The sequence below is a fragment of the Capra hircus genome, chromosome 12 (genome assembly GCF_001704415.2).
Source record: "Capra hircus breed San Clemente chromosome 12, ASM170441v1, whole genome shotgun sequence".
Taxonomy (NCBI): Eukaryota; Metazoa; Chordata; class Mammalia; order Artiodactyla; family Bovidae; genus Capra; species Capra hircus.
Genome location: NC_030819.1, coordinates 16473203 through 16490358, shown reverse-complemented (window position 1 = coordinate 16490358; position 17156 = coordinate 16473203). Strand labels below are relative to the sequence as shown.

The window sequence follows — 17156 nt, the reverse complement described above, 5'->3', positions numbered from 1 at the left end:
AGCCAAACCATGAGTGCATTTACCCAGCCATGCCAACTCTAGAAATCTATCAGAAAAAAGGAAATGTCATCTGCAAAATGCTACTCATTTTCAGGTGGCTTTGCTTAAATAAACAGCATGATTAACCGCACATGTACAAAATACCTGATTAAAGCATAAATGCCAATGTTTTCTCCAAAATAATACATGAAATGATATATAAGTATCCATGTAATTTACGTGTGCCTCTCAATGACAAAAGAGTGGTTCCTGAGTATGGAACTTGACGGACTCTTGTGAATACTCATCAGAATCAGCCAGAATCCCGGGTATGGACAATGAGAGTCTGGATACTGAGAAAACTGCTAGGTGATTTTAAAGGAGACCTAGTGCAGTTGTCTGTTTCTGTCTGTAGGATTTAGAATATATTACACAGTCACATGGGCCAAAGGATTGCTGCCTACTGTATATGCGAGATAACTACATAAAGGGGGTACCTTAACCCTACCCCCGCCCCCTGAACCCCACCCACTAATTTGTTCTACATCTTGAAAAATAAGAAAGGAAACTGGGAACAAATTCCAAAGTGTCTGCTGTGTGTCGGGTGCTTTGCCCCTTTGTGACAGAGGTGTCCTGTCACAGACCATCTGATGATGAAGCAAAACAATGCCAGAATATTCCAACCTAAAGCAAAAGCAGCTGATTTAATGAAGTCATAGCAGGCTAGGAATGAGGGATTCTGGAAATTAACCATCTGGATGAATAAGGGATGCCGGGGTCCACCAGAGCACATACAATTAACTATGGTAACATCAAGAGTGCCCCTGTCAATACCACATACATCATGCAAGTCATAGCAGTGCACACAGGACTTGTCTCCATCCTACACCAAAAAGGAGAAGCCGAATCAGGCTGGCTCCCTGCATGCTGTTTTAATTCTACCAATTTCATGGAACAAGGCCGTGGAAATTTGGTGTCTTCTTTGGAACAAAGAGATGTCATTAACATAGCAGACTGAAGGTCCATGAGGCCACCAAGAGCGATAGACCCGGGCGTGCTGCAGGACGAGAAACTCACGTCTGGGCCCTCTGGAGTGGCCTCTTTCAAGGAGGGTCTGGAAGACTGTTGAGACCAAACCGAAGACTCGGAAAAGGTGCGATTCCTCAGGGTGGGAGTTCCTGGAACCGGAGATGGTTCAGCCTCCTCATTCTCCTTCTTTAAAAGGGAACCAAAATCTATCCCGGATTTCAGGAACTCAGTGTAAGTCCCCTTTTGCACCATTTTGCCCTAAAACAGCAATAAAGAATTTGAGAGCTTGTGGTTAAGGTGTCTAATCATTTATGATATCTATCTTCTTTGTGAATTGTACCTTCTATTATTAAAAATATTCATCTTTGTTTTATTTCAAACAAATGATTTTTAAAAAATTTGAGAGGAATGGATTTTCATTTGACAATCCTAACCTATCATGCATACATGTGCGTTATGCATGCTAAAGTACTTTAATCGTGTCCAGCTCTTTGCTACCCTGTGAACTGTATAGCCCACCAGGCTCCTCTGTCCATGGGATTCTCCAGGCAAGAATACTGGAGTGGGTTGCTTTTTCCTCCTCCAGGGGATCTTTCCCACCCAGGAATCAAACCTGTGTCTCTTATGTCTCCTGCATTGGCAGGCAGGTTCTTTATGACTAGTGCCACCTAGGAAGCTAATGGTAAGCACTAATCAAGAGAAATAAACCGATATTAAATTATGCTGTTTCTAAGAAAATGATCCTGAGGTCTGAATTTCTGGTGGACAAATCAAGTTCAGTTCAACTAGAACAGAAGTGAGCACTGTGCTCTCTGCCAAACCCTGTGTAAGGTTTGGGGACATGAAAGAAATGTGTGCTCATGTGTTAAAGATGGAGTCCGCTGGGCACTTAGGAAAGCAAGAAATACAGAATTTGGTGGGAGGATCAGCACAATCTCTTAAGACAACATGGAAAGTTAGAGAAGCCTCATGAGACAAAAAGAAATTTTTTTAAAGTCCATGGGGAGGATATCCCGGGAAAGAAATTTGTTGGCACAGAGGTGCGCTGGCACGCCTGTCTCTGCTGCCCACTGCCACAGTACCATGTGTCTGACTAGGACAGGGCCTGAAGAAAATGATCCTGCACAAGAATCCAAGAGTTATGTCTTCATAGTCTTTAACACCTCCCCACAAACTCAGGAAGTTCTCGACTGAAAATTCAGTATTCCCCCAGAAAATCTACCTAAACAAGGAGGTCATAAGACTGGGATGCTCTAATGCCTTGGTATGCCACAATCAAAAACCTAAGCCAGAAGCAAAGCACTGAAACCCGAGGATAACATAGGCACAACCCATCACAAGCGGCCCATCTTTCCCAAATCAGGCAACTGCTTAAGCTACAGCCAGTCTACTCATCTTCTTGGAACACTGTATGACACACCATTGCAGTGTCCCTCATTTACAAAGTTACATAAAATAAGCTGTAGAGGATTTCTTCTTTTTCACCATATGAAACAAAACTCAGCTGATTCACTCAGCGGTGAACAAAATATGAGGAAAAACCCCAGGATGCAAAACAAACCAAAGGAGAGTAGCTCTGGTTAAGGCAAGTCAGGTGGCCCAGCATCCTGACTAGGACCCCCCTCTCTGGGACAAACCCAGTGAAGCCTTTGGGGACCATTTGATACCGCAGAACAAGGAAACGATTCGGGATATACTGTATATCTTGTCCTCACCTGGGAGACAAAGTGCATCTACCTTATTTAGGGAAAGCTGCTTACAACTTTCTACTTAGTAAGATGCATTCAGAAACACTAGTGGCACAAAGACAGCAATTTTACTCAACAACCAAGTATTAACAATTCCGGGGGGCAGCCATCCCCTCTCTGCTGTGAGGGACGTATCAGATCAACTGTAAGGATGGTCCCCAACTCATCCAGGTGCGTTCACCAGTAGACAACTGGTCTTCTGACAGTATTGAGTTGGCCAAAAAGTTCAAAAAGTGAATATATTCTTCAACAAAGTTCTCAGTGACAATGATAAATAAGTCTTTTACTGTTGCTTAAAATTGATCAAACTCTTTGGCCAACTCAATACTAAACCTAAGGTTGTCTTCTCAAAACAAGCCCCACGTAGGCAGGGCCTTATTCTCCTTCTGCACAGGTTCCCGCATGTATCAGACACAGAAAGAGATCCGGGTAGCAAGAAGAAGAAGGCAAAAAACTGAAAGCTAAGAGGGCTTTGCCACAAATCCAAGCAGAATGACCTGCAGAACAGCCTGGCCTTCAACACACCACAGTGCTAGCAATTCCAGAGACTTTTAGAAATTACTTACATCTTTTAATATCAGAATCTGACTTGCAGCTTTTAGGTACTGCAACTGATGAGTCACTAAGATTCTGATCTTCTCATGCAAGGCTTGACAAATACACCTACAAATGGAAAAGGGACAGAATGCAAAAACACATTAGTGGAAGTCAGACAAACTGTAAGCATACATTTTGAAAACATAATGAGACAAAGACAAGACAGCAAAGATCTGTAGTTCAAATACTCATATGAATAAAAATACAAATTAAGTACAAAGTGATGAATTCAACTAGGACCTCAAATTATTCAGCAACAAGTCTGAATCAAGCTCCACTGGAGGGGGGGAAATCTAAAATCCAGTCTAGCGAAACATGCATCAGCTGCTAAGTTGTTTTTCCTCAAACTGATCTTAACAAGTATTTACATATTTCATGATGAAAAACAGTGGAGCAATACTGACATTTCAAAAGTTGAGAGAAGTGACTGATGTCACAGAAATATACATACATATTCCTTAGTTTCTTAGATGTTGCTTTATGAAGTACATATTAACCACCCTAAGAGTCATATCTTCTCAATAACCTTAGCCATATTCCCTTCCACAGACGTTTCTTCCTAAGTAACATTAGATGGAAAATGAATGCAAGTGTGGCCTTTATTAGTCTCTACAACATTCCCAGTCCTGTCCAGGAAGTAAATCTTACTTCATTTGCACTGAAAACTCCCTCAATGTGAAAACGAAAGGGCCCCGGTGACCACAGGCAGGGCTCCAGGCAGGTTCTCTGGGAGCCCGAGGCCCTTGCAGAGCACATCTCAGGAACCTGGGCCAGAGCTCAATCTGTGAGTGAGCCAGATGGAGAGTCTGGAGGCAGCAGGCTGCAGCTCAGTCCCTCTCATGAGCCTGATGTCAGATGAGTGACTCAATCTCACGTTCCTCATCTCAAAACAATGCCAATGACAACCCACCCACATGTTCTAAAAAATCAAACCACCAATCCGCTCACTAAATGTCAGCCCCCTTCCCTACTCCTCTCTAACCACGAGCTGTCATGTGCTTTGGACACAGGACAGAAAAGTCCTAAGGGGACACTGGACCTGTGATCAGAAGACCGGGGATGTAGACACATACGCCATCACTTCATTAAGTTAAAGAAGATTCATTTTTACCTTCTGACAAGTCTTAGTTCAGCTTTCGTGCTAAATTTCTTGACCAAGCATACCTTTTCAGGTTTCAATCGAGTTTTTTGCTACATTCAGAAGGCAGATGGGCTGGTAGGTCCAAGATGGCGCTAACCACAAGTTTTAAAAGGTTTCCTTCCTGACATTCTATCACAGATGAGGTAATATAAATAAGCACAATAAAGTGATCAGTTTTGATGGCTAGGAATGTATTCCTAAATAAGACTTTTAATCTGAATCTCTAGAAAAATAATCTTCCAAGTTTTTAAGAGCAAAGATTTCTAAGACATATCATAAAAATTGACTCAGCGATGAATTCTTTAAAATTATTCCTATACAAGAGCTGTGTTAAGAAGGGACAAATCCCATAGCACAGTAGATCAAATATGAACAAAAAGAGAGTCCCTATCTTCATTCATTCAATTAACAAACTTTGGTGAGGTACCAGGCACTGTCCCAACTGCCATGGATACACCCTCCGGTCAAGACAGAAAAGAATTCTCAGCATTGCGTACAGGGGTACGCTGAATGTGTATAGGAAATGCTCTACGGGGCTGTGATGTGTGCTCTGCGGGAAATCAAGAGGGGCTGCTGTCTTAGACAGGGAAACAAGGGAGCCCTGAGACTCTCTGGGGAAACATCCTGGAAGAAGACACAGCAGTTGCAGGGGTCCTGGAACTGAACACGCAGGGCTGAGGCGCCTTCCTGCATTCACAGCGCATGGAGGTTGAGGGGACTCATAAACGGTCAAGTGCACCCACTGAGGGCTGTGGGAAGACAAAGGGCACGGGCGCCCCCTGGAGGAGCAGGAGGGAGTGGCAGGGCCGCAGCCTTCTGCCTTCCGTCTGGATCCTAGCACACTGCTCCCTGGCTCTGGGACAGAGGGACCAGTGTGAACAGACAGACAGGGGTGAGAAAGGACCCCCAGAGAGCCAGCACAGCTGGACCCCGAGTGGGTGTGGGGACGAGCTGGAAAGGCTGAGGCGGGCAGACAGCAAAGAAGCCTGTTCTCTGTTTGAGGACCTGGAGCTGCTTCCTGAACAGGTAGGGGTGGGGGTAGGGTTGTCTGTGAAGGGCTGGAGCGGGAGGGTGAGCTGTGTAGATCAGAACAGACATGAAGACCTGGTTAGGGTTACACAGGAGGCAGGGGTCTGGCAATGTGGGGTTGAAACACATCAGGATCCACAGCAGAACACAGGTAGGACACAGCATCAGTTCATCTAAGGGGCCTCACCTTAGCTGATAGAACCCACTATGCTCAGAGCATAAAGTTGTAAAACTCATGAACCTGAATCACCTTGGATATAGATTCAAGACTAGAGGAAACTGTTAATGGCAAGAAGTGTGAGTCACTCACTTTTAATAGAAAACACTCCCCATTACTAAGCTCTGACACGACCACCATCTCTCATAGCATGTTGTTCCATCCAATTTTCTAACTCGTTGAGAACATCCTCAGTTGCTGCTGAGTGATTTCCTAAATTGCATTCGTGCTCCCTGCCCTAAGTTTCCCCAGAGAATGTGGTTCTGATTGGCAAACAACAATCCAAACAAGCTTGCTTCTATCAAGTGTACATCCAAGGTCATTAAACCCAAGAGCTATTAAAAAAAAACTGCTCTGTTTGAAGAACTTTTGAGAACTTCTGTGATTACAAGAGGAATGGACAGGCTGAACTGCCAATGATTCCAGGAGTGAGGAACGGCAAATGAAGCTTACAGCACTTGCACCCTGTTACCAAACCCATGACAAGGCACTTCTCTATGGTAAAATCCATCAGGTCACAATCAGGAAAGGGTGGGAAAGCCGGATGAGACCACACAGCTGGGAGCAATGCCACAGGCCCTGCTCTCCTGTTCTGAACAATTTAATGCTTCTTTGCACTTTTTATCGTGGTGGTGGTGGTGGTGGTTTAGTCACTAAGTCATGTCTGACTCTTGCGACCCCACAGACTGTAGCCTGCCAGGCTCCTCTCTCCACGGGATTCTCCAGGCAAGAATTCTGGAGTGCGGTGCCGTTTCCTTCTCCAAGGGATCTTCCCAAGCCAGGGATCGAACCCGGGCCTCCTGCATTGCAGGTGGATTCTCTACTGACCACGAGCGAAGTCCCTTTTTATTGTGGTAAATGAAACATATCAGTACATAACATGAAATTTACCACTTTGCCTATCTTTAAGCATACAGCTCAGTGGTATTAAGCCCATTCACACTGCTGTGTAACCATCACCACCATCTGTCTCCAGAGTGTTTTCATCACCCCAAACTAAGCACTAGTTACACACAGACTTTGGTAGAACCTGCCCCATGATCCCGCTTAGCGGATGTGGAATCCCAGGTCCTCGTATCCAGAGCTCAGCGCTCCTCACACGTCTCTCTCTCTCACATCTGCAGACTCTGCCGAAGCCTCTCTACTTTGCAGTTGTGGGTCTGCTGTAAATCAATAATTTCCCCGCCAGTTCAAATGCAGGCACCTGAGAATTCGGTGATAAGGCCTCTAAAGACATAATTGTTACCCCTAACGACACTAGGTCTAATCCAATCTGACTTGTATCTCCAGAAGAAAAGGAGCCTAACACAGAAGGGCAGGGCACGTGAACAGAGGAAAGTCCACGTGAGGACACAGGAAGGTGAATGCTATCAGAGGCCAAGAAGACAGGTTCCTCAGAGGCAGGAATGAGAGCTGAGCATCCAGGTCTCCTTTTTCTGCCCAGTGCGGGTCCTTTCCCTCTCCTGGTACACTGTCCTCCTTGTAAACTAAGAGGTTTTGTGCAGTAACATCTGTAAGGGCATTTAACTCAGTGCATACAGCAGGGCATTAATAAGTGCAGCTGGAAAGCTCATTGGCTTTAACAAGGTGAACAGCAGCAAGGGAACTAACTAACCATGGGGGAGATGCAGATACTGTTTCAGAAAAAGTGAGTTCATGAAGCTTTCAAAGAGGTCAGTCTAAGCTCCACCAGAGGCCTCTGTTAGCGTGACTTGGACACATTATACACAGAAAACCATCAGAGTTGTTCTACTTCAGAGGTTCAGTGGCCAAACAAGAGCAACAAATTCAACAACAGACAAGAACAACAAATTCCAGAAACACAACATGATAGTCAGGAGTTCAGCCAGATTCTAAATACCTGCTGCTGCTAAGCCGCTTCAGTCATGTCTGACTCTGTGCGACCCCATAGACAGCAGCCCACCAGACTCCCCCGTCCCTGGGATTCTCCAGGCAAGAACACTGGAGTGGGTTGCCATTTCCTTCTCCAATGCATGAAAGTGAAAACTGAAAGGGAAGTCGCTCAGTCATGTCTGGCTCTTAGCGACCCCATGGACTGCAGCCCACCAGGCACCTCCGTCCATAGGATTTTCTAGGCAAGAGTACCGGAGAGGGGTGCCATTGCCTTCTCCTTCTAGATACCTAGTTTCACAATGAAGTTACCCATACATTGTGGGTTTAAGTATCCATGAAGCAATGTGCAATGACTGAAGACATTCTGAGGTGCAACAAATCATTCTCAGATTCTATACCTTATTCAGAATTTCTGAATCTACAGAATAATAAGCATCAACATGGTCTTTCCACAGAAGCCCTATGTCAGTACTGAAAACATCACTTCTAACGTGTCTTAAAAAAAAAGATGACGAAAATGATTGGCAGCCAAGTACCAGATTACTGAGTCCCACTCTGATTTAAAAACTGTAAATTTTCCTCCTAATTTCTGGGGTCTGAATCCATCTACAGTGTCCGGTTTTCTACTGCAAGTAGCAGGGGGAAATTTGCCATCTATTTCTCACTCCCTAAGGACAGACTCCACTGTCCTCCACACCCTGGAAGCACCTTCTGTATTTTCCTATCTTGACCTCATCATGATCAAAATTTCTCTACGATGGATCTTCTGCAGAATGAAGGGGAGAGGGACACCAGGGCAGAGCCAGCTGAGTCTCTTGAAGCACAAAGCCTTTACTGAGCTCTTTTCCCTGATCGGTTCTTGGAAAGCAGAAGTAATAGGAAACAGGAGCAAACTCACAGTTCAAACAAGTGCCTGCTGACTTCTGCATCCACTGCGCTGAGTGGATCGTCTAGGAGGTAGATGTCGGCATCCTGATACACGCTCTAGAAACATAGAGAGACATCAGGATAAAACACTTCACACTCCCTGGGTCTTGTCTCTGAATCACAGTGGTGTCCAACAACTCCATGTTCATTCCAGGAGCCCAGGGAAGGGACCAGGACCCTGCTTCACACAGGCCCACCCAGTGAGCGGGGTCTGCATGCTCACGTCCACCAGGAGCCGCAGAGGAGGAGGGGCAGGATGGCAACTGAAACCCCATTTACCTTGCAAGGTTGACCCGGGCTTTCTGCCCTCCACTCAGGGTGGTTCCCCGGTCTCCTATCATAGTTAGATCTCCATCTTCCAGAAGCTGTAAATCCTACATGGAGACAGAAAAGGGAAAAAAGAAAAAGATTTAAAATGTGTTCTCCTCCTGCCATCCTAACCCTTTAGCCTTAGTTCTACATATAAATATTGTATGAACAGCAATGAGTATATTTCATAATGACTGTATTATAATCTTGAATACTAAAAAAATCTCATTTGTTCTGATTCCATAGGTTTTCACTGCATTTATGAACTTGACCGTGATAACAAGAAGTATTTATTGAGGATCGATTATATTCCAGGCATTGTTCTCTGCACAGTGAATTCAGGGATGAGGAAACAAAGTCCCTAGAGTTTCTTTCCATGGTGTGAGACAAACGATATGGAAAATTAACCTTCATGTAAGTACTGAGGATGAGAAGGAAAAGGAAGCCAGCTCAGGGCAACAGAGAGTAAAGGAGGGAAGCGAGTCCACACTGGGGTCAGGAGGGCATGGCTCACAAAGTGGGTGGGAGCAGATCAGTGGGAGGTGGGGAGGGGGGCTTACGTAGACTGCCTATAACTCAAGTGATGCTGCCATAGCAAGCAGAGTTCATAGAGTTTGTTATCCACTAAAACCCTCAGGCATCATCCTAGGATGCACAGCGGTACTTTTCTGCAAATGAAGCCAGAGCGTCTCTGTACTTTAGCAAATTTGGGAAGAACAGAAATGGCATAGTGAAGCCCCCAGGATAAGCAGCTTTCTGACCTTGTAAGTCTCAACTTCTTCTACAAAATGTGCTGCAGAAACAACAGTCACTAAACTCAAGGATGCTGTGAGAACCTGAAGTGTATGAACACCTTCCATACATGGAAAAAGGACATGGACTGATTATAACTTGCTACTGGTGAATGAGGCTTACTTTCTCTTCAAACCAACACTGAGACCCCATTCACCGTGTGGATCACAGCATGTAAGGCACCATGACCACAAGGAGAAGAGGGAGACTGTCTCCATCATCACCCTCCCTGAAAGCCACAGGCGCACGCACACACACACACGCACACACACACGCACACACACACGCGCACACACACACGCACACACACACACACACACAGTTTACGTGGTCTGTTTTACTGGTGACAGCCCCTGCAAACCGTTCCAGTTTTTAATGCCTAGATTTTATGTTGCTTTGGTTTCCTTCACAAAACAGCACCACGCTGTAGCACAGCAATCTCAACCATGCTCTGGAAAAGGCACTTAAATCCACTCTTCCATTTAGCACAGATGGGCCCCAAGAAAGGCTCTCTCTGAGTCTGGTAGCAGGACTCTGAGTATGCTGTTGACTCTGCAAACTATTTATGGGCCAGCCACAAATGGGAAAAGCATTTCACACGATTTGAAGTAAAAATCCAAGTCAGCCTAATTTCCCAGCCACCATTTTCTGATTAGGTAAAAGGGGGGAAAGTCTGAGTTCAGCATATAATACAATGCCTCCCACAGACAAGAAGTTTTTATTTATTTATTTCTTAAAACCAATTTCCCATGAAGAACAGACACACCAACTACAGGGAAACTAGGAAATGGCTCGTTGGTTTGATGCCATCAGCCAGGAGCATATGGAGGGCCCTTCAGGGATGCTGGCTTCTTGGTGTAAAAACTGCATGGAGCAGACTGCTGAGTTTCCATCAGAGGAAGGCTGGATTCCTGAGTCAAAGCAGGAGGACCCTGACTTTCATCACACCTGTAACTCCATTTCGCTGATGGCAGAGCACTACGATTTCCATTTTAAGGACGATGAAATTGAGACCTTGTGAGGTTCAGAAAAGAAGCCAAAAATCACATTTTTTTCCCTCCTGAACAGAGAAACAAACTCAATCCCTGAGCCTTATGACTCCTAAGCCTTGTCGTTTAAGCTCGACCCCTCCAGTTGACCAAACATTATTGGCTTGTTCCCTGAATTATGTGGTGTAACTCATTATAATGTCACTTTGAATACTGCATCAGCTTAATTCCATGTTGCCAAATGTGATTACTTCATGTTTTATTACAGAAATGTTTGCAGCTCAATGAACTTAAAAAGCTTGCTTCAATTAGATCTAGTTATCATGTGTCTAGTTGTTATTAATGCATGTGATACACGAAATGCTCCTTTTTCCTGTTTTATCTTCCAGGTGGGGGGGGGGTGGGGATCACATGTTAGAAATATTTTTGTTTCTATATATGTATTTAGTTTGTATGCATTTATTTACTGAAAACCTGGTAGGTTTCCATTTTACAAAAGTTGCCATGCTTACTGCAATAAACCTGTACCTCCCTCATTTTACAAAGAAACAGACACCTCAAATTACAATCCAAGATGACGCTCTCCAGAGGACACACTTTTTTTTTTTCCCCTACTACACATGCAGTATCTCTCTACAAGTAAAAACACGCCCAGGGCACCTCTATTGTCTATTGACTATGTTATGTCCATCCACTGAAACACACATTCCAAAAGGAGATAAGCAGAGGCTGCAAAAATGCATTAAGTGGTTCCCAGGTGTTGTGCAGACCTGGTTGACCCCTTGGTAATCAGAGTCATAGCTGACATTTCAGAGCAGCGGCAAAACCTCTTGGAAACACTCTGACCCAATGTCCCCGTTTTGCTGCAGAAATGTGAGATGCCCAGACAACTAACAGGACATTTCCAAAGTGACAGCAGCCGAGTGACAAAATCGGGGGAGGGACTCGGCTCCCTTCCTGCCAAGGAGGGAATGGGCATGAGGGGCCCTGCCTCTATGCTCTGACCACGCAGAGAATAGGAGGGCAGTTGATGTTTATAAACGTCACATCACATACGTCACTGGGCAGCCCAGTTCTGCAGGGCTCCTTCCTACCAGAGTCTGTTACACATGCAGCCCCAAAGGTGTGTGAAGCCCCAGGACACTCCCTCACATTACTGGTCCAATCACCCCAAGAGGCTGCAGCAAAGCATTGACCATCGTGGATCTGAACCTGAACTGCAAACGTAGAGATGGGGTGTTTTACCTCTCCAAGCTTCAGTTTTATCAACAACATGGATTAATAACTCATACGCCTTTTTATGTATGCTTGCATGGGAATGACAGAGATGATCTGGACATCAACTCTGAATAAATGGAAGCTATTGTTCTTACTGAGACTTTCCAGGTATCTCAGTGGTAAAGAATCCACGTGCCAATGCAGGAGACTCAAGATATGCAGGTTTGACCCCTAGGTTGGGAAGATCTCCTGGAAGAGGAAATGAAAACCTGCTACAGTATTCTTGCCTAGAGGACCCCATGGACAGAGGAGCCTAGTGGGTCCAGTTCACTGGGTCACAGCCAGGCATGACTGAGGAGGCCTAGCATGCCCAGAGGCATTCTTACTACTTTACATGTGCATTTCCCCTTTCCTTATAATATTTTTTTAAAAAGCTACCTCAATCCTGCCAACCCTACATCATTTCTGCAAATGAAAAATCTATTTAAAACAACTCAGGAGAAAGAAGTAGAAAAATAAAAGCAAACAATTTCTTACGTCCACAAAATTATCAAATACTACTCTATGATGTTCAAGCCACTGTTCAACCACAATAACTATTTCCTCACAGGTCTTCACTCCCACACCTTTGAAAGGCAGTCCAGCCTTTTTCCTCACAGTATAAAAGAACAGTCGGATGTCCAGACTGCACTGAACTGACCCACGGGGAGCCCTTTAATGCTATTATTCCCTGATTTTTATAACCGAAGAAAATAACATAGCACCTAGTCAGTATTTACTTTTTTCCCTTTCCTTCCATTAAATTATCAATATACTCTCCTACTAGGTAAGCCCAATCTGCATAACTGATTCCCTAATTTTATTTACTAAATCTCCATATACAGTAAATGTTTCAATTTCCATTTTCTGTGAAACAAAATACCGTTTCTGAAAACTATCTCTCCTCCTGTGAAAATAGGCTGTATTAAGAAGAAATGGTAAAGGAGTCCTTTTTCTTTAATTACTAAGGAAAAGCGAAGTGGAGAGGAAAACCTAGAGACAGAAAGGGACCAAGGCGGCATCAACCAAGTGCAGGAGACAGATCTCATGTGGATTCCAACAACGGTGAAGAAGGTTTCCAGTGAGCTGATCAATAACACATAAGCGCTGATGAGAAAGCTGATGACAGTCAGGAATTTGAGTTGTTTTTCAGGTAAAATAATGTGGTCTCTTTTCAGTCTCAGAGAGAAAAACTAATGAAATATTTACTGACGAACTAATCTGAGGTCTAGAATCTGCTCCAGAATAGTCTGGGGTGGGGGTGGGGCAGGCAGAGGGCAGGAGTGGAGATGCAGCAAGGCTGGCCACCATCTGATCCGGGGCGAACTTGGGGGTGTGCACGCGAGCGTTCATTACACAGCGCTATTTTTACAAAGTTTTGTAATTGTGCACTAAAAGAGAAGTAAAAGTGAATAAAACTGCAAAAGACGAAACAATCCCCACCCCAAAACAGGCATTCTGTGTTGTTACGACATCAGAATTCAAACAGTAGCATATGTGTGTGAATGTTCGTGAGAAAACCAGCTTCAAGTATTAAGCAACACAAAAAGATCTTCTAACAGACCTTGTAGGTTAAACCAACATGATCGTCATTTGAAATCTGGGCATATGCAACTCAAAAGTCATTACTCACCTTTTTCAAAGCACAAGCCTTTATTACTTTTTCATATCGTTCCTTTTCATATTTCTTCCCAAATAAAATGTTACTCCTCACAGTTCCTGAGAACACCCAGGGCTGCTGAGAAACATACGCGATCCTCCCGTGCACGCTGACCTGCCCCTGGCTCGGGGGCAGCTCCCCCAGCACAGCGCTTAACAGTGACGACTGAAACAGATGGCAACACACACTCGTGAACAGGGTGCACTCAGGACGGAACACGCCCCGCAGCACAGCCGACCCCACCCGGGTGCTTGATAAATGATAGAACCCTTTCATTTAGAACAGGATAAAATACAGTTCTGGCAGTTGTAGGGAAAAAAAAAAGAAATAACACTATTGGTCAATATAAACTAATGAATGAATATATTCAGTTGATAAGTAACACAATTATTAATATAATACTAAAACAACCTAAACAGGCTTCCCTGGTGACTCAGGCAGTAAAGAATCCACCTGCAATGCAGGAGACCTGGGTTCCATGCCTGGGCGGGGAAGATCCCCTGGAGGAGGGCATGGCAACCCACTCCAGTATTCTTGCCTGGAGAATCCCCATGGACAGAGGAGCCTGGCGGGCTACCATCCATGGGGTAGCAAAGAGTCGGACACAACTGAGCGACTAAGCACAGCATAACAACCTAAACTGCCCAGTAGTTTCTCCCAAATGAAACACTAAATTCAGCAAAGACTAATTAAGAATGTTTAACATCCTTAACCAACAAAACAGCCCAGCAGGATGCATGGTTCATGTATCTGATGTTTAATTCAGCTGTCCCTGCATCCCAGGCATCCTTTACTTATCAAATATTTGTTCTTAACAAGCTTTCTGTGACTAAAATATCCAAAGATGATTCTTTAAAAAAAAAAAACCACCTCTGGAGTCACGTTTCAAAAAAGTCCATCGTATAGGAACTCATCACCCTCTCATGTACATATCCCTCATTTAGAACTCTGTTTTGTTCTTTCAGATGAGGTTCATGTGCACATGTCGTTCAAATCTTGTCTACCACACAGAAGGGGTGTGTCCGTGTGTCTCAGCCACACTGGGCTGAAATAATCTGTCTGCCCCGGAACCTGGTTGCCTCTAGAGGGCAGAGATGCTGGAGTCTTGATCTCATCTGTACCTTTAGCTCCAGCACATTCACTACCCTGGGCACGGACAGGACCAAGTCACATCATGTGAGGAAATGCTCAAATTTCCCAGAAGAGCCTTTCTAACATCCAGACTCCCTGGAGGGACAACCGTCACAAAAAGAAGACCCCTCTATCTCATTCTGTCCTGAACAGCGGACAGAACAATAATTTCCTTCACTAACAAGTCAAAAGCCTGACAAGCAGTTTCCAAATGTGCAACGTGAAGCACCAAGAAGGAAAGCAGTGTGTATTTATCCAGATTCATCCAGCCAGGAAACCTTCTTGAAAAACTAATGTTCCATGGAACACACCTAGAGAAAACACGGTTCTAGACACCCTCAATTCAAAGTGAATTATACACAGCTCTGGGCTCTACTCTATTAGAATTTAACAGGGGCTGTGGTATTACATCAGGCTGACAAAAGGCGTCACAACTTACCTTTCCTGCTCCCACAGGTCCAACCACAGCTAACAGTTCACCAGGTCTGACAGTAAAGGAAAGGTCTTGTAGGGTTGCGGTGTCTGATGCCTGCAAATATAAGTTTAGAAAACTTTGTTCATCTCATTAAAATAACACAAGGAACTTTGAAAAGTGGAGAAAATAATATATCATTGACATGCTAATATAACCCATATTTTCCTCCTTCCTGTTTTAAGATACTAAGCCCTGCGGGCCTTTTATCCCCAAATATCTTTGAAACAGCTTTAGTTTGCCTTTATGAAGGCTCCCTCTTTTTACCAGATTTCCATACGACACTGTTCCCAACACTCACAGGATTTAAGGACTGAAATGACACGTCACGTGTTCAATATGTACCTGCACGTTGCACACTAACTTACTACAATAATATACTTAATTGAATATCCAGTATGGGAGGTTTTTAAATCAATTGTGAATTTTCATTATAGCCCTTGGTTATGTCAACTTCAGTATTGTCCACAAGGTGGCAGAATACGTACGTATCATGCCTGCTCCTCTACTAATAATTTGATATCTCCTCTCACCTCTGTATTTTCACTTGTTAAAGAATAAGTCTTACTAATGCTCAGCAAGCAGCAGAGCATTTTATATGATATAGTTGCTCTTGGTAAATAAAGTCACATAAATGGCAGTCAAGGCTCCAATTTAACCAGAGCTGTAGTTTTCACACCAAAAAACAAAACAAAACCAAGCAAAGGGGATTAAGTATAATATCGTGGGTCAGTGACAATGCCTCAATTGTATACCTCTTACATGCTAAACAGAGAGAATGAAGTACTTCTACTGTAAAAGTACAAACAAACCAGGGAGTTACCTGTGATGGTCAACAATCCAACACAAAGGAGAAAAACAAAGTATTCATCATGCCAATCACAGGTCATGTTCATGAACAAACTTAAGGGTGAATATGTGTATCATTACATATACTGTATTCTTAACTGCTAATTTTTTTAAAAGTAGTTAAATGTCATTACATAAAATACCCAAAAGACTAATAAAAGATAATGTTCTAAATGAAAAACGTCTCTGGAAAAAACTGAACCAACTATAGATAGTCACTTACTAAAAAAAAAAAATAATAATAATTATTTATAATCAAAGTAACTAGCCCTAGATTTTAAAAGAGATATGTTTTCACTGCTTTCTTTTTAATTGGATTCCGTAATTTTCACTCAGAAATACTTCACTAACACAGCATTGTAAGACAACTATACTCAAATAAAATTAATTAAAAAAAAAAAGAAATGCTTCATTATTTTCCTCTCACAACGGTTCATGATTCTGTGGGCAAAATACACAAGCATAGCCTCCTGTTGCAGCCCTTCAGTTGGTCAGGGCAAAAATCATGGACTTCCCTTCCTCTTTGGGCTTGAGGCTTTTCATTACTAAAATACTAGCCCCAGGTTTCACAGGAATTACAAAGCTATCAATAAGAGGCTAGATTTTAATACATAAGAAACATTTTTAAAGCACCCTCCAATTCTTTATTCTTCTCTAACATTTAGGGCTTCTATTTTACTACTTTTCACTCAGCTAAGACTAAAAATAGTGAACCACTTACAAACATCAGCTCCCTGTCACCAACCCTCTAGGTCTGTCAGGGCCAGACACTGAATTCCCATCCTGTTCAGGCTTCAGGATAGGGCACTGCTCTGTTGTGCCCAGAAGGGGGCAGCACTGGACTCTTGGTTATCCAGGCTCAGGAGAAGCTGGCTCAATAAGCATCATCAGCTGAGCCCTACTTGGGTTTCATGAATGAGACCCAGATTCTGAGATATTCCCCCACCTGCCCAGCTGGTTATGGAGGGGAGCAGGTTACAAAGCTCATGTCTTCCTCCAGCCTCCCAGCCCAGCAGAAGTTTCAGTCAGACTCAGCTTCTCTCTAAATCTCCAATGTCTGTGTCCCTCCCCACTCCCAAGGGCTCTCTCACCTATGACCTAACCTGACAGCCCCTAATTACTAATGACCCCAGCAAGGGACACGTTCCTTCCCTAGGCAAGGCCAGAAGGTTGTGA

At 43.8% G+C, this 17156-nt stretch overlaps 1 protein-coding gene across 1 annotated transcript in view; it reads right to left on the bottom strand.

Moving 5' to 3' along the window:
• Positions 1 to 17156, bottom strand: part of ABCC4 (ATP binding cassette subfamily C member 4) — a 188448-nt gene that overhangs the window by 95342 nt on the left and 75950 nt on the right. Inside the window, 6 exon segments of the mRNA XM_018056447.1 lie at positions 1057 to 1266; positions 3323 to 3419; positions 8493 to 8576; positions 8792 to 8895; positions 13502 to 13693; positions 15099 to 15188. Of these exon segments, the coding sequence (XP_017911936.1) occupies positions 1057 to 1266; positions 3323 to 3419; positions 8493 to 8576; positions 8792 to 8895; positions 13502 to 13693; positions 15099 to 15188 (777 nt within the window).